The sequence below is a fragment of the Vombatus ursinus genome, unplaced genomic scaffold, assembly GCF_900497805.2.
Source record: "Vombatus ursinus unplaced genomic scaffold, bare-nosed wombat genome assembly UNPS02000749.1, whole genome shotgun sequence".
Classification (NCBI taxonomy): Eukaryota; Metazoa; Chordata; class Mammalia; order Diprotodontia; family Vombatidae; genus Vombatus; species Vombatus ursinus.
The window spans coordinates 21,340,732-21,359,458 of record NW_020940527.1 but is presented as its reverse complement, the minus strand read 5'-3'; the positions used below and the strand labels follow the sequence as shown (position 1 = coordinate 21,359,458).

The following is an 18,727-nucleotide window of genomic DNA, read 5'->3' as shown; positions in this document are numbered from 1 at the left end:
AGAAGAAGAAGAAGAAGAAGAAGAAGAAGAAGAAGAAGAAGAAGAAGCTGACCATAAAAACCTGCTATGGTGATTGGGAATATCAATACACAAACTCAAAAGAAGATAATGAAGTCAAAACAGCTACAAGCAAAGCCTCAAAGGAAAATGTGAATTTGAATAAGCCCAATAAGAATTCCTGGAAGAACTAAAAACTAAGTGTCAAAATTAAAAAAAGAAAAGAGTAGTAGAGGAAAAATCAGGGAAAGAAATGAAAGCAAAGGAAGAAACTTATGAAAAGACAATCTACATCTTTGTAAAAGAGACACAAAACATACAAAAGAAAATAACACCTTAAAAAAAAAGATTTGCCAGGGCAGCTAGGTGGCGCAGTGGATAGAGCAGTGGCCCTGGAGTCAGGAAGACCTGAGTTCAAATCCGGCCTCAGACATATACTACTTCCTAGCTGTGTGACTGTGGGCAAGTGATTTAACCCCAATTGCCTCACTTAAAAAAAAAAAAAAAAAGACAGATTTGGCTTAATGGTAAAAGAGGCAAAAAAATTCACTGAAGAACAGAATTCCTTAAAAAGTAAAATTGGCTAAGTGGAAAAAAGAAGTACAAAAGCTCAATGAAGAAAATAATTTCTTAAAAATTAGAACTGGGCAAGTGGAAGCTAATGACTCTGTGAGATATCAAGAAACAATAATAAAATAGTCAAAAGAATGGAAAAATTAAAGACAATATGAAATATCTCATCAGGAAAACAAATGACTTAAAAATAGATTGAGGAGAGATAATTAAAAATTATTGGACTTCCTGAAAGCCATGATCAAAGAAAGAGCCAAGACATCATATTTCCAGAAATTATTTAAAAAAAACCAACCAGCCCTGATATCCTAGAATCAAAGGGTAATGTAGAAACTGAAAGAATCCATCAATCAACACCTGAAAGAAATCCTGAAATGAAAACTCCCAGGAATATTGCAATAAAATTCGAGAGCTTCCAGGTCATGGAGAAAATATTGTAAGCAGCCAGAAAGAAACAATTCAAATGCTGCAGAGTCACATTCAGGATTATACAAGATTTAACATCTACCACATTAAATGAGCACAGGGTTTGGAATATGATATTCCAGAAGGAGAAAGAGCTGGGATTAAAACCAAGAATAACTTACACAAAAAAAACTAAGTATAATCCTTCAGGGGGAAAATGAATATCTAATGAAATAGAGGACTTTCAAAAACTCATGATGAAAAGGCCAGAGTTTAATAGAAAATTTGACTTTCAAATACAAGACTCAAGAAGACCATAAAAAGATAATCATGAAATAAAAATCATAAGGGACTCAATAAGTTTAAACTGTTTTCTAAATGGGAAGATTACATACATACATACATACATATATGTATGTATGTATGCATGTATGTATGTATATAACTTCTAAGAACTGTATTATTATTAGTGCAGGTAAAAGGATTTTACATAGAAAGATTGTGCAGGAGTGATTCAATTACGTTGAGATGATGTAAAAAATGAATGGGCTAGAAAGAGGGATGCCCTAGAAGAAGGGAAAAGGGAGATGAAGAATGGGTAAAATTATCTCAATTAAAACTGCACAAGAAGACCTTTTACAATGGAGGGGGAAATGGTGTGTATGGGGGAAAGAGAGAATGCTTGAACCTCAATCAAATCTGAATTGGTTCAAAGATGGAAAATATACTTATATACTAAAATGATAACAGAAATCTGCATTACCTAATAGTAAAGTAGGAGGGAAGTGGATAAAGGAAAGGGGGAGAAATAATAAAAGTAAGGGCAGGTAAGAGAAGGCAGTGGTAAAAATCAAAACAGACTTTAGAGGAGGGACAGAATAAAAAGAGAAGGATAAAAAAACAGAAAATAGGATAGAGGGAAAAGCAAAGTTAGTAATCATAACTGTGAATGTAAATGGGATGAACTCACCCATAAAATGGAAGCAGATAGAAGAATAAATTGGAAATCAGACTACAACAATATATTGTTTAGAAGAAACATACTTGAAATACAGAAATACACACAGAGTTAACATAAGAGACTGGAGCAGAATCTGTTAAGTTCAGCTGAAGTAAAAAGGCAAGCGTAGCAATCATGATCTCAGACAAAGTAAAAATATACCTAATTAAAAGGGATGAGCAGGGAAACTACATTTTGCTAAAAGGAACTATAAACAATGAAGTAATATCAGTGCTAAACATATACACATCAAATGGCATAGCATCCAAATTCTTTTTTTTAATGGTAATTTTTATTTATTTTTTTTGTTTTCAACATTTACTTTCACAAGATTTTGAGTTCCAAATTTTCACCCCATCTTGCCCCTCCCCCAACCACAAGACAGCATGCATTCTAAATACCTTTTCCCCTAGTCTGCCTTCCTTTCTATCTCTCCCCCTCTTCTCTTATTCCCTTCCCCTTCAATTTTCCTGTGGGGCAGGATGGATTTCTGTACCCCATTTCCTGTATTTCTTATTTCCCAGTTGCATCTGAAAGCATTTTTTTAAACATGTGTTTTTAAAACTTTGGGTTCCAAATTTTCTCCCTTCCTCTCTCCTCACCCACCCTCATTGATAAGGCAAGCAACTAAATCTAGGTTATATATGTGCAGTTGTGCAAAACACTCCCATAGTAGACATGCAGTGAAAAACTAACTCTATTTCCCTTAATCCTATCCCACCCACCCATTTATTCTATTCTTTCTCTTGACCCTGTTCCTCCTCAGAAGTATTTGCTTCTAATTACTCCCTTTCCCAATCTTCCCTCCTCTCTATCATTCCCCTACTCTCTTGTCCCTTTCCCCCCCCATTTTCCTATAGGGTAAGACAGATTTCCACACCCAATTGAGTGTGTATGTTATTCCCTCCTTAAGTCAAATCCTGTGAGAATAAGATTCACTCATTCCCTCTCACCTTCCCCCATTTTCCCTCCACAGTAAGAGCCTTTTGTTGTCTGATTTTTTTGTCGGATGATTTACCCCATTCTACCTCTCCCTTTCTCCTTCTCCTAATATATTCCTCTCTCACACCTTAATTTTGTTCTCTAGATATGACCCCTTCATTTTCAATTCACCCTGTGCCCTCTATCTATCTATCTATATCTATATATACATACATATAATTTTTTCCCCTCCAGCTACCCTAATACTGACAAAGGTCTCATGAGTTACAAATATCAACTTTCCATGCAAGAATGTAAACAATTCAACCTGAATAAGTCTCTTATGATTTTCTCTTTCCTGTTTACCTCTTCATATTCCACTGGAGTCTTGAATTTGAAAATCAAATTTTCTATTCAACTCTGGTCTTTTCATCAAGAATCTTGAAAGTCCTCCATTTCACTGAATGACCATTTTTTCCCCTGCAGGAGTATACTCAGTTTTGCTGGGTAGGTGATTCTTGGTTGTAATCCTATCTCCTTTGCTCTCTGCAATATTATATTCCACGCCCTGCGGTCCCTTAATGTAGAAGCAGCTAAATCTTGTGTTATCCTGATTGTGTTTCCACAATGCTTGAATTGTTTCTTTCTGACTACTTGTAATATTTTCTCCTTGACCTGGGAACTCTGGAATTTGGCTACAATATTCCTAGGAGTTTTCCTTTGGGGATCTCTTCCAGGAGGAGATGAGTGGATTCTTTCAATTTCTATTTTGCCCTCTGGTTCTAAAATATCAGGACAGTTTTCATTGATCATTTCTTGAAAGATGATGTCTAGGCTCTTTTTTTGATCATGGCTTTCAGAGAGTCCAATAATTTTTAAATTCTCTCTCCTGGATCTATTTTCCAGGTCAGTTGTTTTTCCAATGAGATATTTCACATTGTTTTCTAATTTTTCATTCTTTTGGATTTGTTTTACAGTGTCTTGATTTCTCATAAAGTCACTAGCTTCCAATTGCTCTATTCTAATTTTTAAGGAAGTATTTTCTTCAGTAAGCTTTTGGACTTCCTTTTCCATTTGGCCAATTTTGTTTTTTAAGACATTCTTCTCCTCATTGGCTTTTTGGATCTCTTTTGCCATTTGGGTTAGGCTAATTTTTATGGTGTTATTTTCTTCAGTATTTTTTGGGTCTCCTTTAGCAAGCTGTTGACTTGTTTTTCATGGTTTTCTTGCATCACTCTCAGTTTTTCCTCTACTTCTCTTACTTGCTTCTCAAAATCCCTTTTGAGCTCTTCCAAGGCCTGGGACTGATTCATATTTTTCTTGGAGGCTTTGGATGTAGGAGCTTTGCTTTGTTGTCTTCTTCTGGTTGTATGTTTTGATCTTCTTTGTCACCAAAGTAAGATAATATAGTCTGACTCTTTTTGCACTGCTTGCTCACGATCCCGGCCTATTACTTGAGTTTTAAACTTTTTGTTAAGGTAAAAGTCTGCTTCCAATGTAAAGAGTGTACTGTCCCAAGCTTCGGGGGTTTGTACAGCTGTTTTCAGAGGTACTTCTAGGGACCTGTAAATTTTCAGTTCTTCCAAGGTGCTATGATAAGGGGTGAGGTGTTTTCTCTCCACCACCGCAACAAGCTTCACCGCACCAGCGTTCCTCCTCGCCCCAAGACCACCCCTCAGAACTGTGACCCAGATCCAAGCACTGGTAAAACAAGAGATTCCTGCCTCAGTTCTGGCAAAGAGATCCTTGCAATCCCCCTCTGATCAGCAACTCAATTCCCCCTCAGTCTGTGGGCCAGAAGCTCAGGAAAAAGCCACGATCCCAGGCCGTGCTCGAGACTTGCAGCTGGGACCTAGCTCCTCTCTCACCGTAGTTACAGACATTTCCCACTGATCTTCTAAGTTGTCTTTGGAATTCAGGGGTTGAGAAGTCTGGAAACTGCCACAGATGCCCGCGATTCAGTCCTCTGAGGCCTGCTCCAGGGTTGCTGCAGCCTGAGCGCCCACACTGCACTGCACTCCTCTCCCTGCCCGGCGCAATATACCTTTCTGATCAACCATCCAGGCTGTCTTTGGCTGTAAATTTGTTTAACTCTGTCTTTTCGTGGGTTCTGCTGCTTTAGAATTTGTTTAGAGCCATTTTTTTAGGTATTTGGAGGGCTTTGGGGGAGAGCTCAAGACAGTCACTGCTTTCCTTCTGCCATCTTGGCTCCGCCCCCCAGCATCCAAATTCTTAAAGAAAATATTACGTGAATTTTAGGAGGAAATACACAATAAAACTATACTAGTGGGAGACTTCTACTTTTCTTTCTCAGAGCTAGATAAATCTAACCATAAAGTAAATAAGAAAGAATTGAAGGAGATAAATAGAATCTCAGAAAAATTGGATATGCTAGACCACAAGAAGGAAGATCATTTATGGGACAGTGTGTCTGGGGGCCCTAGCCATGGCTTAGGAGTAGATAGGAGAACCCAAGTTTGGGCCCTGAGACAGACCTCAGAAAATAACAGTAAGGACCTGAGACTTGGGACATCATTTCCCATACTTCAGGACTACAACTTGGTTACACTAACAGCTGCTAAAAACAAAATAAAACAAAAAAAATGAGTAAGCAAAGGAGAAAGAACCCAACCATAGATAGTTACTATGGGGATAGAGAAGATCTGGGTTCATATTCAAGGGAAAATAATGGTACTAAAAAAAAAAAAGCCACTCTTTTTTCAATGAGAAATGTCAAATAGTCCCCAGCACAAAATGAATTTTTGGAAGAACTCAAAAAGGACTTCAAAAATCAATAAGAAACATTGAGGAAAATTTAGAAAAAAATAAGAGCAATCCAAGAAAATCAAGAAAATTATGAAAAGAAAGTCAACCAACTTGAAATAGAGAATCAAAAACTTAAGGAAAACAATAATTTCTTGAAAACTAGAACTGGGCAAGGGGAAGTTAATGACTTTCTAAGACACCAAGAAGTCATAAAACAAAATCAAAAGAATGAAACAATAGAAGAGAAATATCTCATCAAAAAAACAACTGATCTGGAGAACAGATTGAGGAGAAATAATATAAGACTAGTTGTACTACCTGAAAAATATGATAAAGAAAAATCTTGATACACTATTACAAAGAATTATCAAGGAAAATTACCTTGAAGTTCTAGAATAAGAAGGCAAATCATAAATAGAAAATATCCACTGATCACCACCTGAAAGTGATCCCAGGAGGAAAACTTACAGAAATATCATGGCCAAGTTTCAAAGTGCCCAAATTAAGGAGAAAACACTGGAAGCAACAAGAAAAAAAACAATTTAAATATCACAGAACTACAATAAGGACTACAGAAGATCTAGCAGCTACTATGCTGAAAGACCATCGCTCTTGGAATACTGTATTCCATAGAGAAAAAGATCTGGGATTATGAACAAGGGGAATTTACCCAGCACAATTAAGTATAATCCTTATGGAAAAAAAAAAGACATTAACGAACAGAAAGACTTTCAGGTTTTTGTCATAAAACCCCCAGAAGTTAAGGGAAAATTTGAATGTACCATCCAGAAGAAATATAAGGTAAACATTAAAGACAAAATATAAGGGACTCGATAAGGCCAAATTGTTTACTTCTTATATGTTAAAATATTATCAGTTTCTTTTTTAATGAATGTCATTTGTATTTGGATAGTTTGAAAGAAAGGCTTGGGCTGAGCTGAGTATGATGGGGTGATTCTAAAAAAAAACAAAACTGAGTAAGGAGAGATTAAAAAGGAGTAATTATCTCATACAAATGAGGCATAAAAGGAAAAATTGAAATAGAAGAAGCTAGGAGGGAGGAGGGCAGGTAGTGCTGAATTTTACTTTCATCAGGAATGGTTAAAGAGGGACCAACATCTATATCTAGAAGGGTATAAAAGTCTTCTAAATTCAGAAATAAATAAGAGGGCAGTGGGATAGGGTTGGGGGAGAAGATAAAGGAGGGACTTTTAGAGGGGTGGTTAGGTTTAGGAGGGCAAGGTAGTGAGTACAAGCAAAGCAGAGGAGTGAGGATAGATAGGGCAAATAGGGTGAGAAGGACAGTGAGCAAAAATAGGAAGAAGGAAAATACACAAGTAATTTTAGCTTAGAATGTGAATGGGATGAATTTACCAATAAAATGGAAATGTATAGCAGATTAAAAAGTTTAATTCAATAATATGTTGCTTTCAGGAAACATTATAAAAATGAGATGTATACACAAAGATAAAATAAAGAGCAGGAGTAGAATTTATTATGTAAGATAAAAGGCAGGGATAGTAATCATGATCTCAGACAAAGTTAAAGTTAAAATAGATTTATTCCAAAGAGAAAAATAGAGAAACTGCACTATGCATCAGCAATATTATTCAATATAGCTTTAGACCATTTAAAATATCTAGACATTATAAAATATCTGAGTGTACACCTGCTAAAACAGATATAGAACATAAACGTAAAACACTTCTTATATAAATAAACTCAGATATAAATAATTGAAGTAATATTTATTGTTCATGGGTAGGGAAAGCCAGTATAATTTTTAAAATGAGTTTTACCTAACTAATCTATTTATTCATGTCATCCTAATTAAATTACTGAAAATTATTTTACTGAGTTAGAAAAAAATAGGAACAAAGTTCATTTGGAAGAGCAAAAGTTCAGCAACTTCAAAGAAACCAGAGAAAAAGATGTAAAGGAAGTAGATTCAGCAGTATCAGACCTTAAGCTATATTATAAAAGAGAGCATTGTTGAAGTATAAAAAGGATAATTTCAATTATTTTATATTAAAATTTTCTTGTATAAATAAAATATATGTAGCCAAGAATAGAAGGAATGCAGAAAATTAAGGGAAAAAAAACTTTCATAGACAATCTCTCAGATAGCATGGGATTAGGTAGGAATACTGCTGTAGTGTAGGAAATGAGCTGATTGATTTAGAAAACATATAGAAAGACTTGGACCTATGAAAGAAGATGTAATCCATTCTCAGAGAAACATGACAGGTAGAAATAAGCATAGTATGTTCTTACATTTATGTGTATGAGTGTATATATGTATTGGTTTATAGATGTATGTATGTATGTAGGTGTATATATGTGTATGTTTATAGATATCTATTTGTTTCTATATCTACATATACACATATAGATATAGATATCCACACTTAATTGTAGCCTTCTTTAGGGTGGGGGAGAGACAGAGGGGGAAAAATAAAGTAAAAAGTGCATAGCAGAGAACACAGAAAACCAACGAGGAAGCAAAGAAAAGCTGGGCTGCTTTGAAAGCAATATGTAGTATTTATTATACAAGTTTTCTTGAAATGGAAATTTATTATTTTATATTAAATCCTCTCCTATGGTCTGTTGTGCACATGACAATGTTTTTTTTTTCTTTTCTCATTTTGTATTTAAGTTTGAAATTAAAAAATGATTAAGTGGCTACTTCAAGCTAGTGTGTGAGTGTATTTATTATGGTTTAGGTCACTTGTTCTATTCTGATCCCATGTTTAAACTACATTGGCACTTCAATATATGTACTTAGGGACCATAACATGGGGCAACATTATGAGAGATCCTTTTGCAGTGATATTCTTTTAATATACTAAAGAAATTAAACCATTGGTAGTCTAAGTCAAACATGTCTCTCAACAAATTCTATTAAACTGTGTCATGGCAAAGGTTTCCAGGAAGTAAGATCATTTATTCACTTTTCATTGTGTACCAGACATACTTAGTCTACTTGTCTCTTAGAGCTAATCCATGTTTGTCCATGGGTACTCATGACCTGTTCTTTAAACATTTCTCAACAGTCTTTGATCTTTTATTCCAGGGAAAGATGAGTTTTCTGTAAGAGTCATCACAAGTCACGTCACTCAGCTCTGCCTTCCTCCCCCTCCCCTTCTCACTACCACCAAAGGAAATAACAAATAAGATACATTACCATCACTCAAACTTGGAAGACCTTCCTCTCCTGGTTCTCTCATGTCTTCATGCGGAGAAAGGAAGACTTGGTGATAAGGGTTCACTCTAGGTTTGGGTTCTAATCCAAATCCCTCTGGATAACTGGAGCCAACAACAGATGACCCAGGCAGAGCTCAGTTTCTTTGCTGTATTTTTGTTGTTATACCTCCCCAGCCATTAATACCTATACACTTCTAGAAAATCCCCAAAACCTTAAGTTGGAAAAGTTAGTCCATTTAAATTAAATAATGAGAATGACTCTGAGAGACAGAATCTTGCAGTGATTAAAGAGTTGACTTCTGAGGTGGGAAAACCTAGGTGCAAGGCCCATCTCTTCTATATACTAGCTGTATGGCCCTGGGGAGTCTTAACCTTTCAGCCCTCCAGGCAATGTTCTTAGATTCAAAGTTTCACAAAAGTTATGGATCTACATTGCTAGTGGAAGTTTCTAAGCTCCTTAGCACAATGAATTTTTTAAAAGACAACATAAAGCAAAAAGAATGCCTTTTGAAGGATTGAAAAAATACTTTTTGTTTTCCCCCCAACTCTAATTAGGTCCTTTCAAGTCTTAGTATTAAAACAACAGCAACAATAATAATAACTATAACAATAATGATAATAATAAGGAAAAACACACCAGCACCCGAGGAAATCCTTCATGATTGTTTTTAAAAGGAAGAAATATGTCTTGGAAGGCCATTTTGCTAAGCACAGAGAGCTAGGGAAGTGTGTATCAGGGGCAAATGACAGAACCATGCAAACTTCAAGGACACAAGCTAAACTATAGGCCAGTCCAGATCCTTAAGATACCTTAGGTTTAAAAACAAATCCACAAGCCAAACCCACAGTTAAAAATTTTTCCCAAATTAAATTCATACAGTGAGAATGATTTCATTAATTTACCCAGTAAGAATTTACAAAGCACCCATTATGTGGAAGACACTGTACTAAACACTGTAGGCAGAGACATTACTAGTAATTTTGTGCTTGGGGCAATCAGCTGTTATGGAAAGAAGCCCATCCCATACCCTGCAAGACAATGGAATATTTCAGTGCCATTACTAAAAAGCTACCATGGGTTTGGCTGCCAGGGGAGGAAATTAGGCCCAGAATAAGATTCCCCATTCCTATTGGGTGTTTTTAGAAGGAACAAGAGGGTGGGAATCACATCTTCAAATATTACCAGCATCACTCTAAATTTTTCACCTAAGGCAATTCCCCAAAGGTCCCACCTTACTTTCATCTCCCATTATAATGTTGAAAAGCGGCCAAAAGACATAGAAGACACTAAATTGTGTGAGCCACTTTAAGAGTTTACAACCTAGTGGATTTCATTTCAATGAAATTTTAGTGCAAAAAAAAAACTCATAGAAAAATATGTGTATGTTTTGTGCTAGGGCTCTGTCCTGGGTCCTCTTCTCTTCTCCCTCTGTATTACTTCACTTCTCATCTCATCAGCTCCCATGGATTTAATTACCTATGATGATCTACCTATCCTGCCATAAACTTGTTGCTGACCACAAATTTTTCATTTCCAACTGCCTTTTGGACATCCCAGACTGGATATCCAGTAGACATTTTAAACCTGACATGTTCAAATGGAATTCATTATCTTTTCCCCTAAACTCTAAACTCCTAAACCCTAAAGTTTTGCCAAAACTTCTAAAGTGAAATGCTATCAAGAATACTGAATCTTAGATGCCAGATGAGATTAATGTGTAGAACCCATATGTCAATAATAGAACTAAAGGGGCTAAAGATTAAATAGATCTCAGAAAGACATCATTAGATATTTATGATCCACTGAAATGAAAGCATTCGACTACATCTCCAGACTTCCAAAAAACTTCCAAACTTCCCTATACATACTATCAAGGGCACCACCATTTTTCCAGTCCTCTAGGCTCAAAGCCATCATTCTCAACTCCTCACTGTCTCTCACCCTTCACATCCAATCTGCTGTCAGGGCTTGTTGATTTCACCTTTGAGACATCTCTTGACTATGCCCCTTTGTCTTCTGTGATACAGACGCCACCTTGGAGCAGGCCCTCATCATCTCACACTTAGACTATTGCAATAGCCTGCTGGTGGGTCTGCTGCCTCAAATCTCTCCCCACTTCAATCCACTCTCCATCCTGTTATCAAAGTGATTTTCCTAAAAACCAGGTCCAATCATGTCATTCTCAGACTGTGTAAACTCCAGTAAGTCCCTATCACCTCCAGGATCAAATACAAAATTCTCTGTTTGGCATTAAAAGTTCTTTATAATGCCCCTCCCCCAACACCTTTCCAGTCTTCTTACACTTTGACTCCCTGTCACATATTCTTTGATCTAGTGACATTGGTCTTTTTGCTGTTCCACAAACAAGATACTCTAATTCTTGGATCCAGGCATTTTCTCTGGCTTTCCCTCATGGCTGGAATGTTCTTCTTCTTCATCTCTACCTCCTTGCTTCTCTGGCTTCCTTAAAGTCACAATAAAAATACCATCTTCTACAGGAAGCCTTTCCCAACCCTTCTTAATTCTAATGCTTTCCCTCTTTAAATTATTCCCTATTTTTCCTATATATTTGTTTACTTGTTATCTCTTCCATTAGATTGCGAACTCCTTGAGGGCAAGTACTGGTTTTTTTTGTCTCTTTGTATCCCCAGTGCTTAGCATGATTCCTGGCACGTAGTAGTTGCTTAATAAATGCTTACTGACAGGCTGAAACAGTCTTTTCTAAATGATGAAAATGTTTCATGTAAGGAGTACAAATTATCATTTGAATTGGCATATGACTAATGGCAGACATAGAAATGTACAAAATGGACAGATGGAGGAAATACAAGTTTTGGAACACTACAGAAGGATTTCATTAACTCATTTGGATGAAACATAAAGCACAGAGAATTACTATCTTTTGGCAAAAATTCTAAAGTGAAATGCTATCAAGAATATTGAGTCTTAGATGCCAGGTGATATTAATGTATAGAACCCATATGTCAATAATAGAACTAAAGTGACTAATGATTAAATAGGGTTAAGGAAATACATCATTAGATATTTATGATCCACTGAAATTAAAGCATTCAGCTACATCTCCATTCTTAGGGCCCTACAGAGAAGAAACCATTCTAAATGCTAGAAAACACAAAAGCTAAGCACATACATCATGATGACACAATCATATATTGCATGTGACTTTAATGGACACATGATCAAAAATGACTCTCACTAACAATCCTATACCCCAAACTTGTGTCTTCTTTCTCTTTGAACAGACCGTATTTTATGAGGCTACAAACACTACACTTTTACCTTCTTGCATGAATGTGAAAAAGACAGTGCATGAAGCAGATGATGAAGCTCATATTTGAATTGTATGTTGCAAAGATGATGTCCCATTGCTCTTGGAGGAAGTTCAAGATACTTAATAGACCAAGGCATTCAGAAAGTGACTGCTGGGGTTTGGACAGGCAATAGAGAATGACTCTATTTAAGCTGCTGTATAAGACACCAAGAAGAGCTTCCTTCTGAGAGAAAGCATTCTCAATGACCTGTAAATCAAAAGCAAACATAATCCCCATTAGCATTCTTTCCTTCCTCAAAATCTCTTGCATTTGCTTATTTGTGTATGTGTTTATCCCATCCCTGAACCCCAACATCTGGTAGAGCAACTTGATGGCTAGAGTTCTTTTTTAATAGAGTCTTAGTGCCTAGCACAAGCACAATACCTTGGAAATATTAGGTACTTAATATTGTTTTATTTTATTTTTCTCAATTATATGTAAAATTTTTTAAACATTTTTTCCTAAAATTTTTATTTATTTTATTCTGAACTTAAGAAATAAAACAAGCATTTCCATAACATAATAGAATAGAAAAAAGATGATTGTACATGAAACTGCAAATTTATTATGTACAACTTGCTATTTCTTTTAAATGTATCATAAAGTTATCATGGAATTTTTTTCTTTTTTTCTTCCCTTCCCCCAAATTCTGTCCCTGCCTCCATGCCCTCCACACCCTGAGAAACCAAGCAATATACACATAAAGTTATGTAAAACCTATTTCCATAACTTAATGCATTTTTGTTAACTTGAATTGGTGCTGTAGAATGGATTTTTTTGGGTGGATTCATTTTGATCCTTGAGGACCCCTCCAACCTTCAGATTATCTGATTGTGAATTTCATTTACGAATGAATTTGATGAATTTAATGAATTCATTAAAAATAGCTCTGATCTCATGTGGAGATAAGAGGTGATAAGGTTGTATTCTTAATGAACAGTTCTGTTCAAATATTTAGCTTTAATGCCCCATCACAAAAATGTTTGAGGGATTCTCCTTTTAAAGTAGATATATACAAGTCATCATATGTTTGGCAACTCCATTTCAGGGAGTGAAAGTCAAGTCTGGCCAAATGAATGATAATACAACAACTTGATTATCCCATCTAAGTAACTAGCAGCTACTTTCCAAAATAGTAACATTATTTTAACAGACAGAGAAATAAATATCTTTAGGGTACATACCACTATGATCTGCTCTGTAATAAATAGAAGGATCTCTTTGGGGTCTGCAGTAAACATTCCACTGTAGAGTTTCTCAACCAGTTTCTGTGTCAAGTAGGAAATGTTTGCTAATGAAGGAGAAGATTCTGAACTCTGTTGTGACTCTTTAGTGCCTGTGGGGACCAATATGTATTTTAATATAGGAAGCATTCATTTAACAAACATTTATTAAGTATCTACTATCTGTCAGGCACTGAGGACAAAAAAACGAAGTTTCCTCTGTCCTCAAGGACCTGACATTCTACTGGCAAGAGAGATGAGAATGGGGTGTGGGGGGAAATAAAAGCACATAACTAAGCAAAAAGATATATAAAGTGATTTTGGAGGGGTGAGGATGGAGCAGAGCTACACTAGCAACAGAAGAGACCAGGATATCTCTGGATACTTTAACTCTCTTAAAACGGCCCAGGAGTGAACTAACATCCCACTCTTAACTGATGATCAAGTGGTACTCCACTAAAACTCTCAGCCATTTCCAAGAAAAAAAAAAAAAAAAAAAAAAAAAAAAACTTTTGTCCAGCTATGCTTCCTCCATCTTGTATTAAGGTGTGTGGAGTTTCAGACTATAAGAAGCCAAAAAAAGTGTTTCATTTACACCAAGTACAATAATTAGAGCTTGTCTAATCTAATTTACTCACTTATTGGTATAAAGTCGAGTGGAGAGATTTTTTTCAGACTGAGCTATAGACAATAGAGATCTTTCTGCTTGTGACTACATAGGGTCTGTTGATCCACAACAGGAAAGAGTGCTAGATTTGGAGTTAAAAGAACTGGGTTTGAATCCTGGCTCAGTCATTTACTAGTTGTGTGAATTCAGACGAGAAATTTAATTTATGTTGGTCCTGGTTCCTTGCCTGTAAAATGATGGTGTTGGACCAAATGACCTTATGGTTCCCTTATAATTCTAAAACTATCATCTAGCTACATCTTCAGGGTCACTGGATTATGAAATTCCTCTACCACTTGCAAGGTCTACATAAGTTGGTATATGTCTGAAGATCCTGAAGTCATATCACTGACAGATTTCTATACCCTCTGAGTCATATAGTTTGTGCTTGAGTCCCCATAACCCAGGTCCATAACCCTTTCAATTTATAGGTGTCAGGGGTATCTGGAAGTTCAAGGTTACCCAAGTTAAAAATTCCATTTATTCATCTATGTTCAGTGATGTTGGATCAAACTCAGGTTCACGGTGGGTGGGTTGTAACAAGAACCAATAGAAAACTGGATATGTATAGAACAAGGAAGACAATCCTATCCAAAAGGCCATAGGATTCCCTATATGTATGGCTAAAAAGAGACCTATGTCCTATTTGATCAGTTTCCTGGAGAACTGATGGAAACATTTGGGGAAGTCCATGAGACGTGATCTCCAACTCATAGACACTCAGAGGACCCAGCCACCTATTAGCTATCCATTTGTATAAAGCTTTGGCTGCTTGCAATATATATGACTGGTTGGCCTGGACAGCCTCTACTTTGCCCAGGCCATCAAAGACTCCTGGAATCAATGTAAAAGAGAATTGTTTTTAAGAGAATAGAAATCATAGTGTCTGTAAAAGGAGATGTTTTAGATGGAAGAGTAAACTCAATTATCACAAGAGAATTCAATGATTGACAGCCATTGAACCAATTATCTTAGTGAAGTTGCTATCACATGAGGAATAACATCATGGGGCATGTGTGTGCTGGCTAGTGTGCTCTTTCCATTCATCATCTTGAGTGTGGCATGCAGTGAAGGAGTTCATTTTTACCCAAAGAGTTATGAATACAGCAGTTCCAAAACACATTGAGTGTACTTGTAAGAGATTAAGAGAGTGGAGACCACAGAGCTCAACCATTGCTCTGAGTGAAGCACAGGTAATGGTAAAATCTGTCTTATTCCAATTGGAAAACAACTGGTGTTGTTACATGTGCTGGAAGATAATCCAGACCAATTGGTACATTTGATGAGATTCAGGAAGTAAAGGGTCAGTATAGGCCTTCAATACAAACTATATCTTTCTGTGCCTAAAATCAGTTTGAGTGTCGAATGCATGCCAAAGCTGAATTGCCCAAAGCTAGAGGTGTCAACTTGAGGTAGGCAGGCCACATTCTCCCTTCACCAGTGCCATAAGAACTAGATTAAATGTAATTGGGAAATGGTTAATAAAGCAAATAAAAACACAATAAAACATCAAGTAAATTTGTAGTTTTCTATCAATATGTGGCTTACAGAGATCTGTTTCTATTTGAGTTTGTCAATGCTGCCCAAATCAACAATAATGAGTTCAGAAAAACTGTCCCCAAGCTCAGTCATGTGTATTCTGACAGGTATCGCCAGAACATGCAAAGTCAATTAAAATGTAAAACTTTACTGAGGGGCTCATGGTTAACCCTAAGTCTGGTGAATTTTAAACCTTATGTTAGAAACCTTAGGTGCCTCTTAGGCTTGAGAGATAAAGTACTTTCAAACACTTCATACTCTTGCATTATTTCTAAATTTGTATATTCTCCTTTTTCCTTGTTAAAAATGCCAGAAAACTCACTCTTGTCATTTGGAGTGTGAAGATATGTGGTAGAGAGGAAAGAGGGAAGGTCTGTCTAGTCTGAAAGGCTGAATGTCAGAGCCAAGAGAAAGGAAGATAAGTAATTAGGGTTCATGTGTGACACATCCATGAAATCAAGGAACCAAGTTGGAGCAGAGAGATTCCACAAGATTTGATAAGTTCCTTGAAGTGGGGTTTCATGATCAAAGACATTTATAAAGTAGCTAAAGACAAAAATTGGAGCCCTGGGGGCAAAAACCCCTGAACTGATCCTAAGATAGGGAGCTGGTATGCTGGAAATCTGACTGTGGTTCAATAAGTCCTGAGATTCAAGAATGGATCCTTCCTATTGTATGGCTCTATATTCATGATTCCTTTTTCTTGAATAGCAATGATGATGATGATGATGATGATGATGATGATGATGATGATGGAAGAAGAGGAGGAGGTGGATATCTCCTATTTACATAAGCACTTCAAGGTTTGCAATGAGCTTGGCATAGATTTTCTCATTTGATCCTCATAGCAACCCTGTGATATAGTTGCTATCATTATCTTTATTTTCCTTATGAGGAAACTGAGATTCAGAGCTAACACAGGTAATAAGTGTCTACAAAAAGTTTCAAACCTAAGTCTTCCAAAATAGGTCAACATTCTATGCACTATGTCCCTACATACACATTGGGTAGACTTGGCCTCCCTTGGAAGCCTGCAGTCCTGTTGCCCCCTGTTGCCTTAACCACCACCAGTACATTTGCATTTCAAATGGACAAGACTTCTGCAGTGGGCAGTGATCTGCTACATGTCTATGTTTTTGTGAAATGGGGTGTTTTTTTCTCCCTCGCTCTAGTGTCACTGACATGGCATAATTCAATGTCTCTTCCACAGCATGAAATTATCCATAATGACAAATAAATGCAGTGAGTAGAGGTCAGCATTCATTTTCCCACCACTCACCATTGGAACTTATAGTGCTGCAGCCTTCACTTATAATGTGAAATACACCCATAGCAGAAAGCAGGATCCCAGACTGGAAGCATCGCTTCTGTTGGTTTGTTGTGTTCTCTGGAGAAGCCTGAAACCATGACATGGTTACTGGAACAACAGGAAAACAATCCCCTACTTACTGAAAATATGCATAGTTTGAAGCAGACCTGGTTTAGAGGGAATGTCTTCAAATATCTGAAGCGGGATCATGTGGAAGAAGGGCTATATTTTTCTGCTTGGCCCTACTTGGTTCAACTAGAAATAATGGGTGGAATGTATAAAAAAAAAAAGTAGATTTTTGTAGAATGCAAGGAAATGCTTCCTAATTATTAAAGCTGTACAAGACTGGAATGGGCTGCCTCGGTGGGTAGGTAGGGCCCATCTCTGGAAATATTTGATAAGAAAATGAGTGACCACATTTCAAGTGTTTGGTACCTGCTTCATGTATGGATTGGGGTAGGTTACATCTAAGTCCATTCTAGTTCTGAGTCTGACATTCCATGAATATATGAATGGTAATCATGTGGAATCATTGGGTCTTTTGAAAAAAAAATGAGATTCATTTCATTTCCTAGAAAGGCTCATTCTTCTTGTGTTTTAAATACAAGTACCATTGTCTTCCAAAGTCAATAACAACTTCAGTCTAAACCCTTGTATCCTAGGACAGGTATCCTAGTCTGTGGCCCAAAAGAGATTTAATAGATTTCCTGTTTGGGGTACTTATTTTGTTTGAGCAGTTCCATCTGAAGTTCCAGGAACTAGTCCTCTTTATCGGAATGGAAATCTACATCTTTATCTATTTGTCTGTCTGTCTGTCCGTCTGTCTATCTATCTATCTACACACATATATTATGTCTGTGTATATGTATATGTATATGTGTGTGCATGTGTGTATATATGTTTATATATATGTATATATATGTATATGTATGTATATCTCACAGGGCTGAGTCTTAATAATGTAAATAAAATATCATTGCCACTATTTGGTGAAAATTCACTGTTTGCACAGTACAGGTATTAATAACTTCTGCCTACTCTACACCATCCTCTCAATTCTGACACCAGTATCACTAAAGCTTGTCAACAAAAGTGATAAGAACAAAGCTTTTATAATTAATACTAATCCATTATGCCACTTTATACTCTATATAGCACTTTTATACATAATAACTCATTTAAGCCCCACAAGAAAGAAATATATCCGCCCTTACAACCTACTCTATCCTAACAGGGTTATTGTACTCAAAAAAAGTGAACTGTTTACTCAGAGATTTACAGAGCTGCAAGGGATTTGAGTAAAACAGCTCTTCGGTTCAAGCAGCCAGGTGGTGTAGTGGGTAGAGTGCTAGACTTGAAGTTGGGAAGACCTGAGCTCAAATCCAGCCTCAGACACATAGTAGGTATGAAATCTTGACAACTCATGTAGCCTTGGTTTGCCTCAGTTTTCTCTTCTGTAAAATGGGGATAATAATAACCCCTACCTCCCAGGGTTGTTATGAGGATCAAATGAGATAATATTTGTAAAGTGTTTAGCACAGTACCTGGCACACAGTTGGTGCTATATAAATGTTGGGTATTATTATTGTTTTTACAGATGAGGAAAATAAAGCATAGAAAAGTTGGATGACTCACCTAAGGTCACAAAATACAGGGGATGAGGGAGATGCACAGCTGAGTCCAGAACCCAGATCTTCTGGCACTAAATACACTTTCTATTACACTAACAAAGTCTTTTCTCAACAACAAGCAGAGCTTTCACTAAGAGTCATTGGAATTTTGGTGTGTTT

At 36.5% G+C, this 18,727-nt stretch overlaps 1 protein-coding gene across 3 annotated transcripts in view; it reads right to left on the bottom strand.

Annotated features, from left to right (window-relative positions):
* WDFY4 (WDFY family member 4) overlaps positions 1 to 18,727 on the bottom strand; it is a 365,261-nt gene that overhangs the window by 212,671 nt on the left and 133,863 nt on the right. For all 3 annotated transcript variants that reach the window (XM_027859244.1, XM_027859252.1, XM_027859263.1), the window contains exons 33-36: positions 16,908 to 17,025; positions 13,384 to 13,535; positions 12,168 to 12,406; positions 8,847 to 8,968 (exon numbers count right to left, since the gene is read on the bottom strand). In XM_027859244.1, coding sequence (XP_027715045.1) covers positions 8,847 to 8,968; positions 12,168 to 12,406; positions 13,384 to 13,535; positions 16,908 to 17,025 — 631 coding nt within the window. The remainder of the gene's footprint in view (positions 1 to 8,846; positions 8,969 to 12,167; positions 12,407 to 13,383; positions 13,536 to 16,907; positions 17,026 to 18,727) is intronic.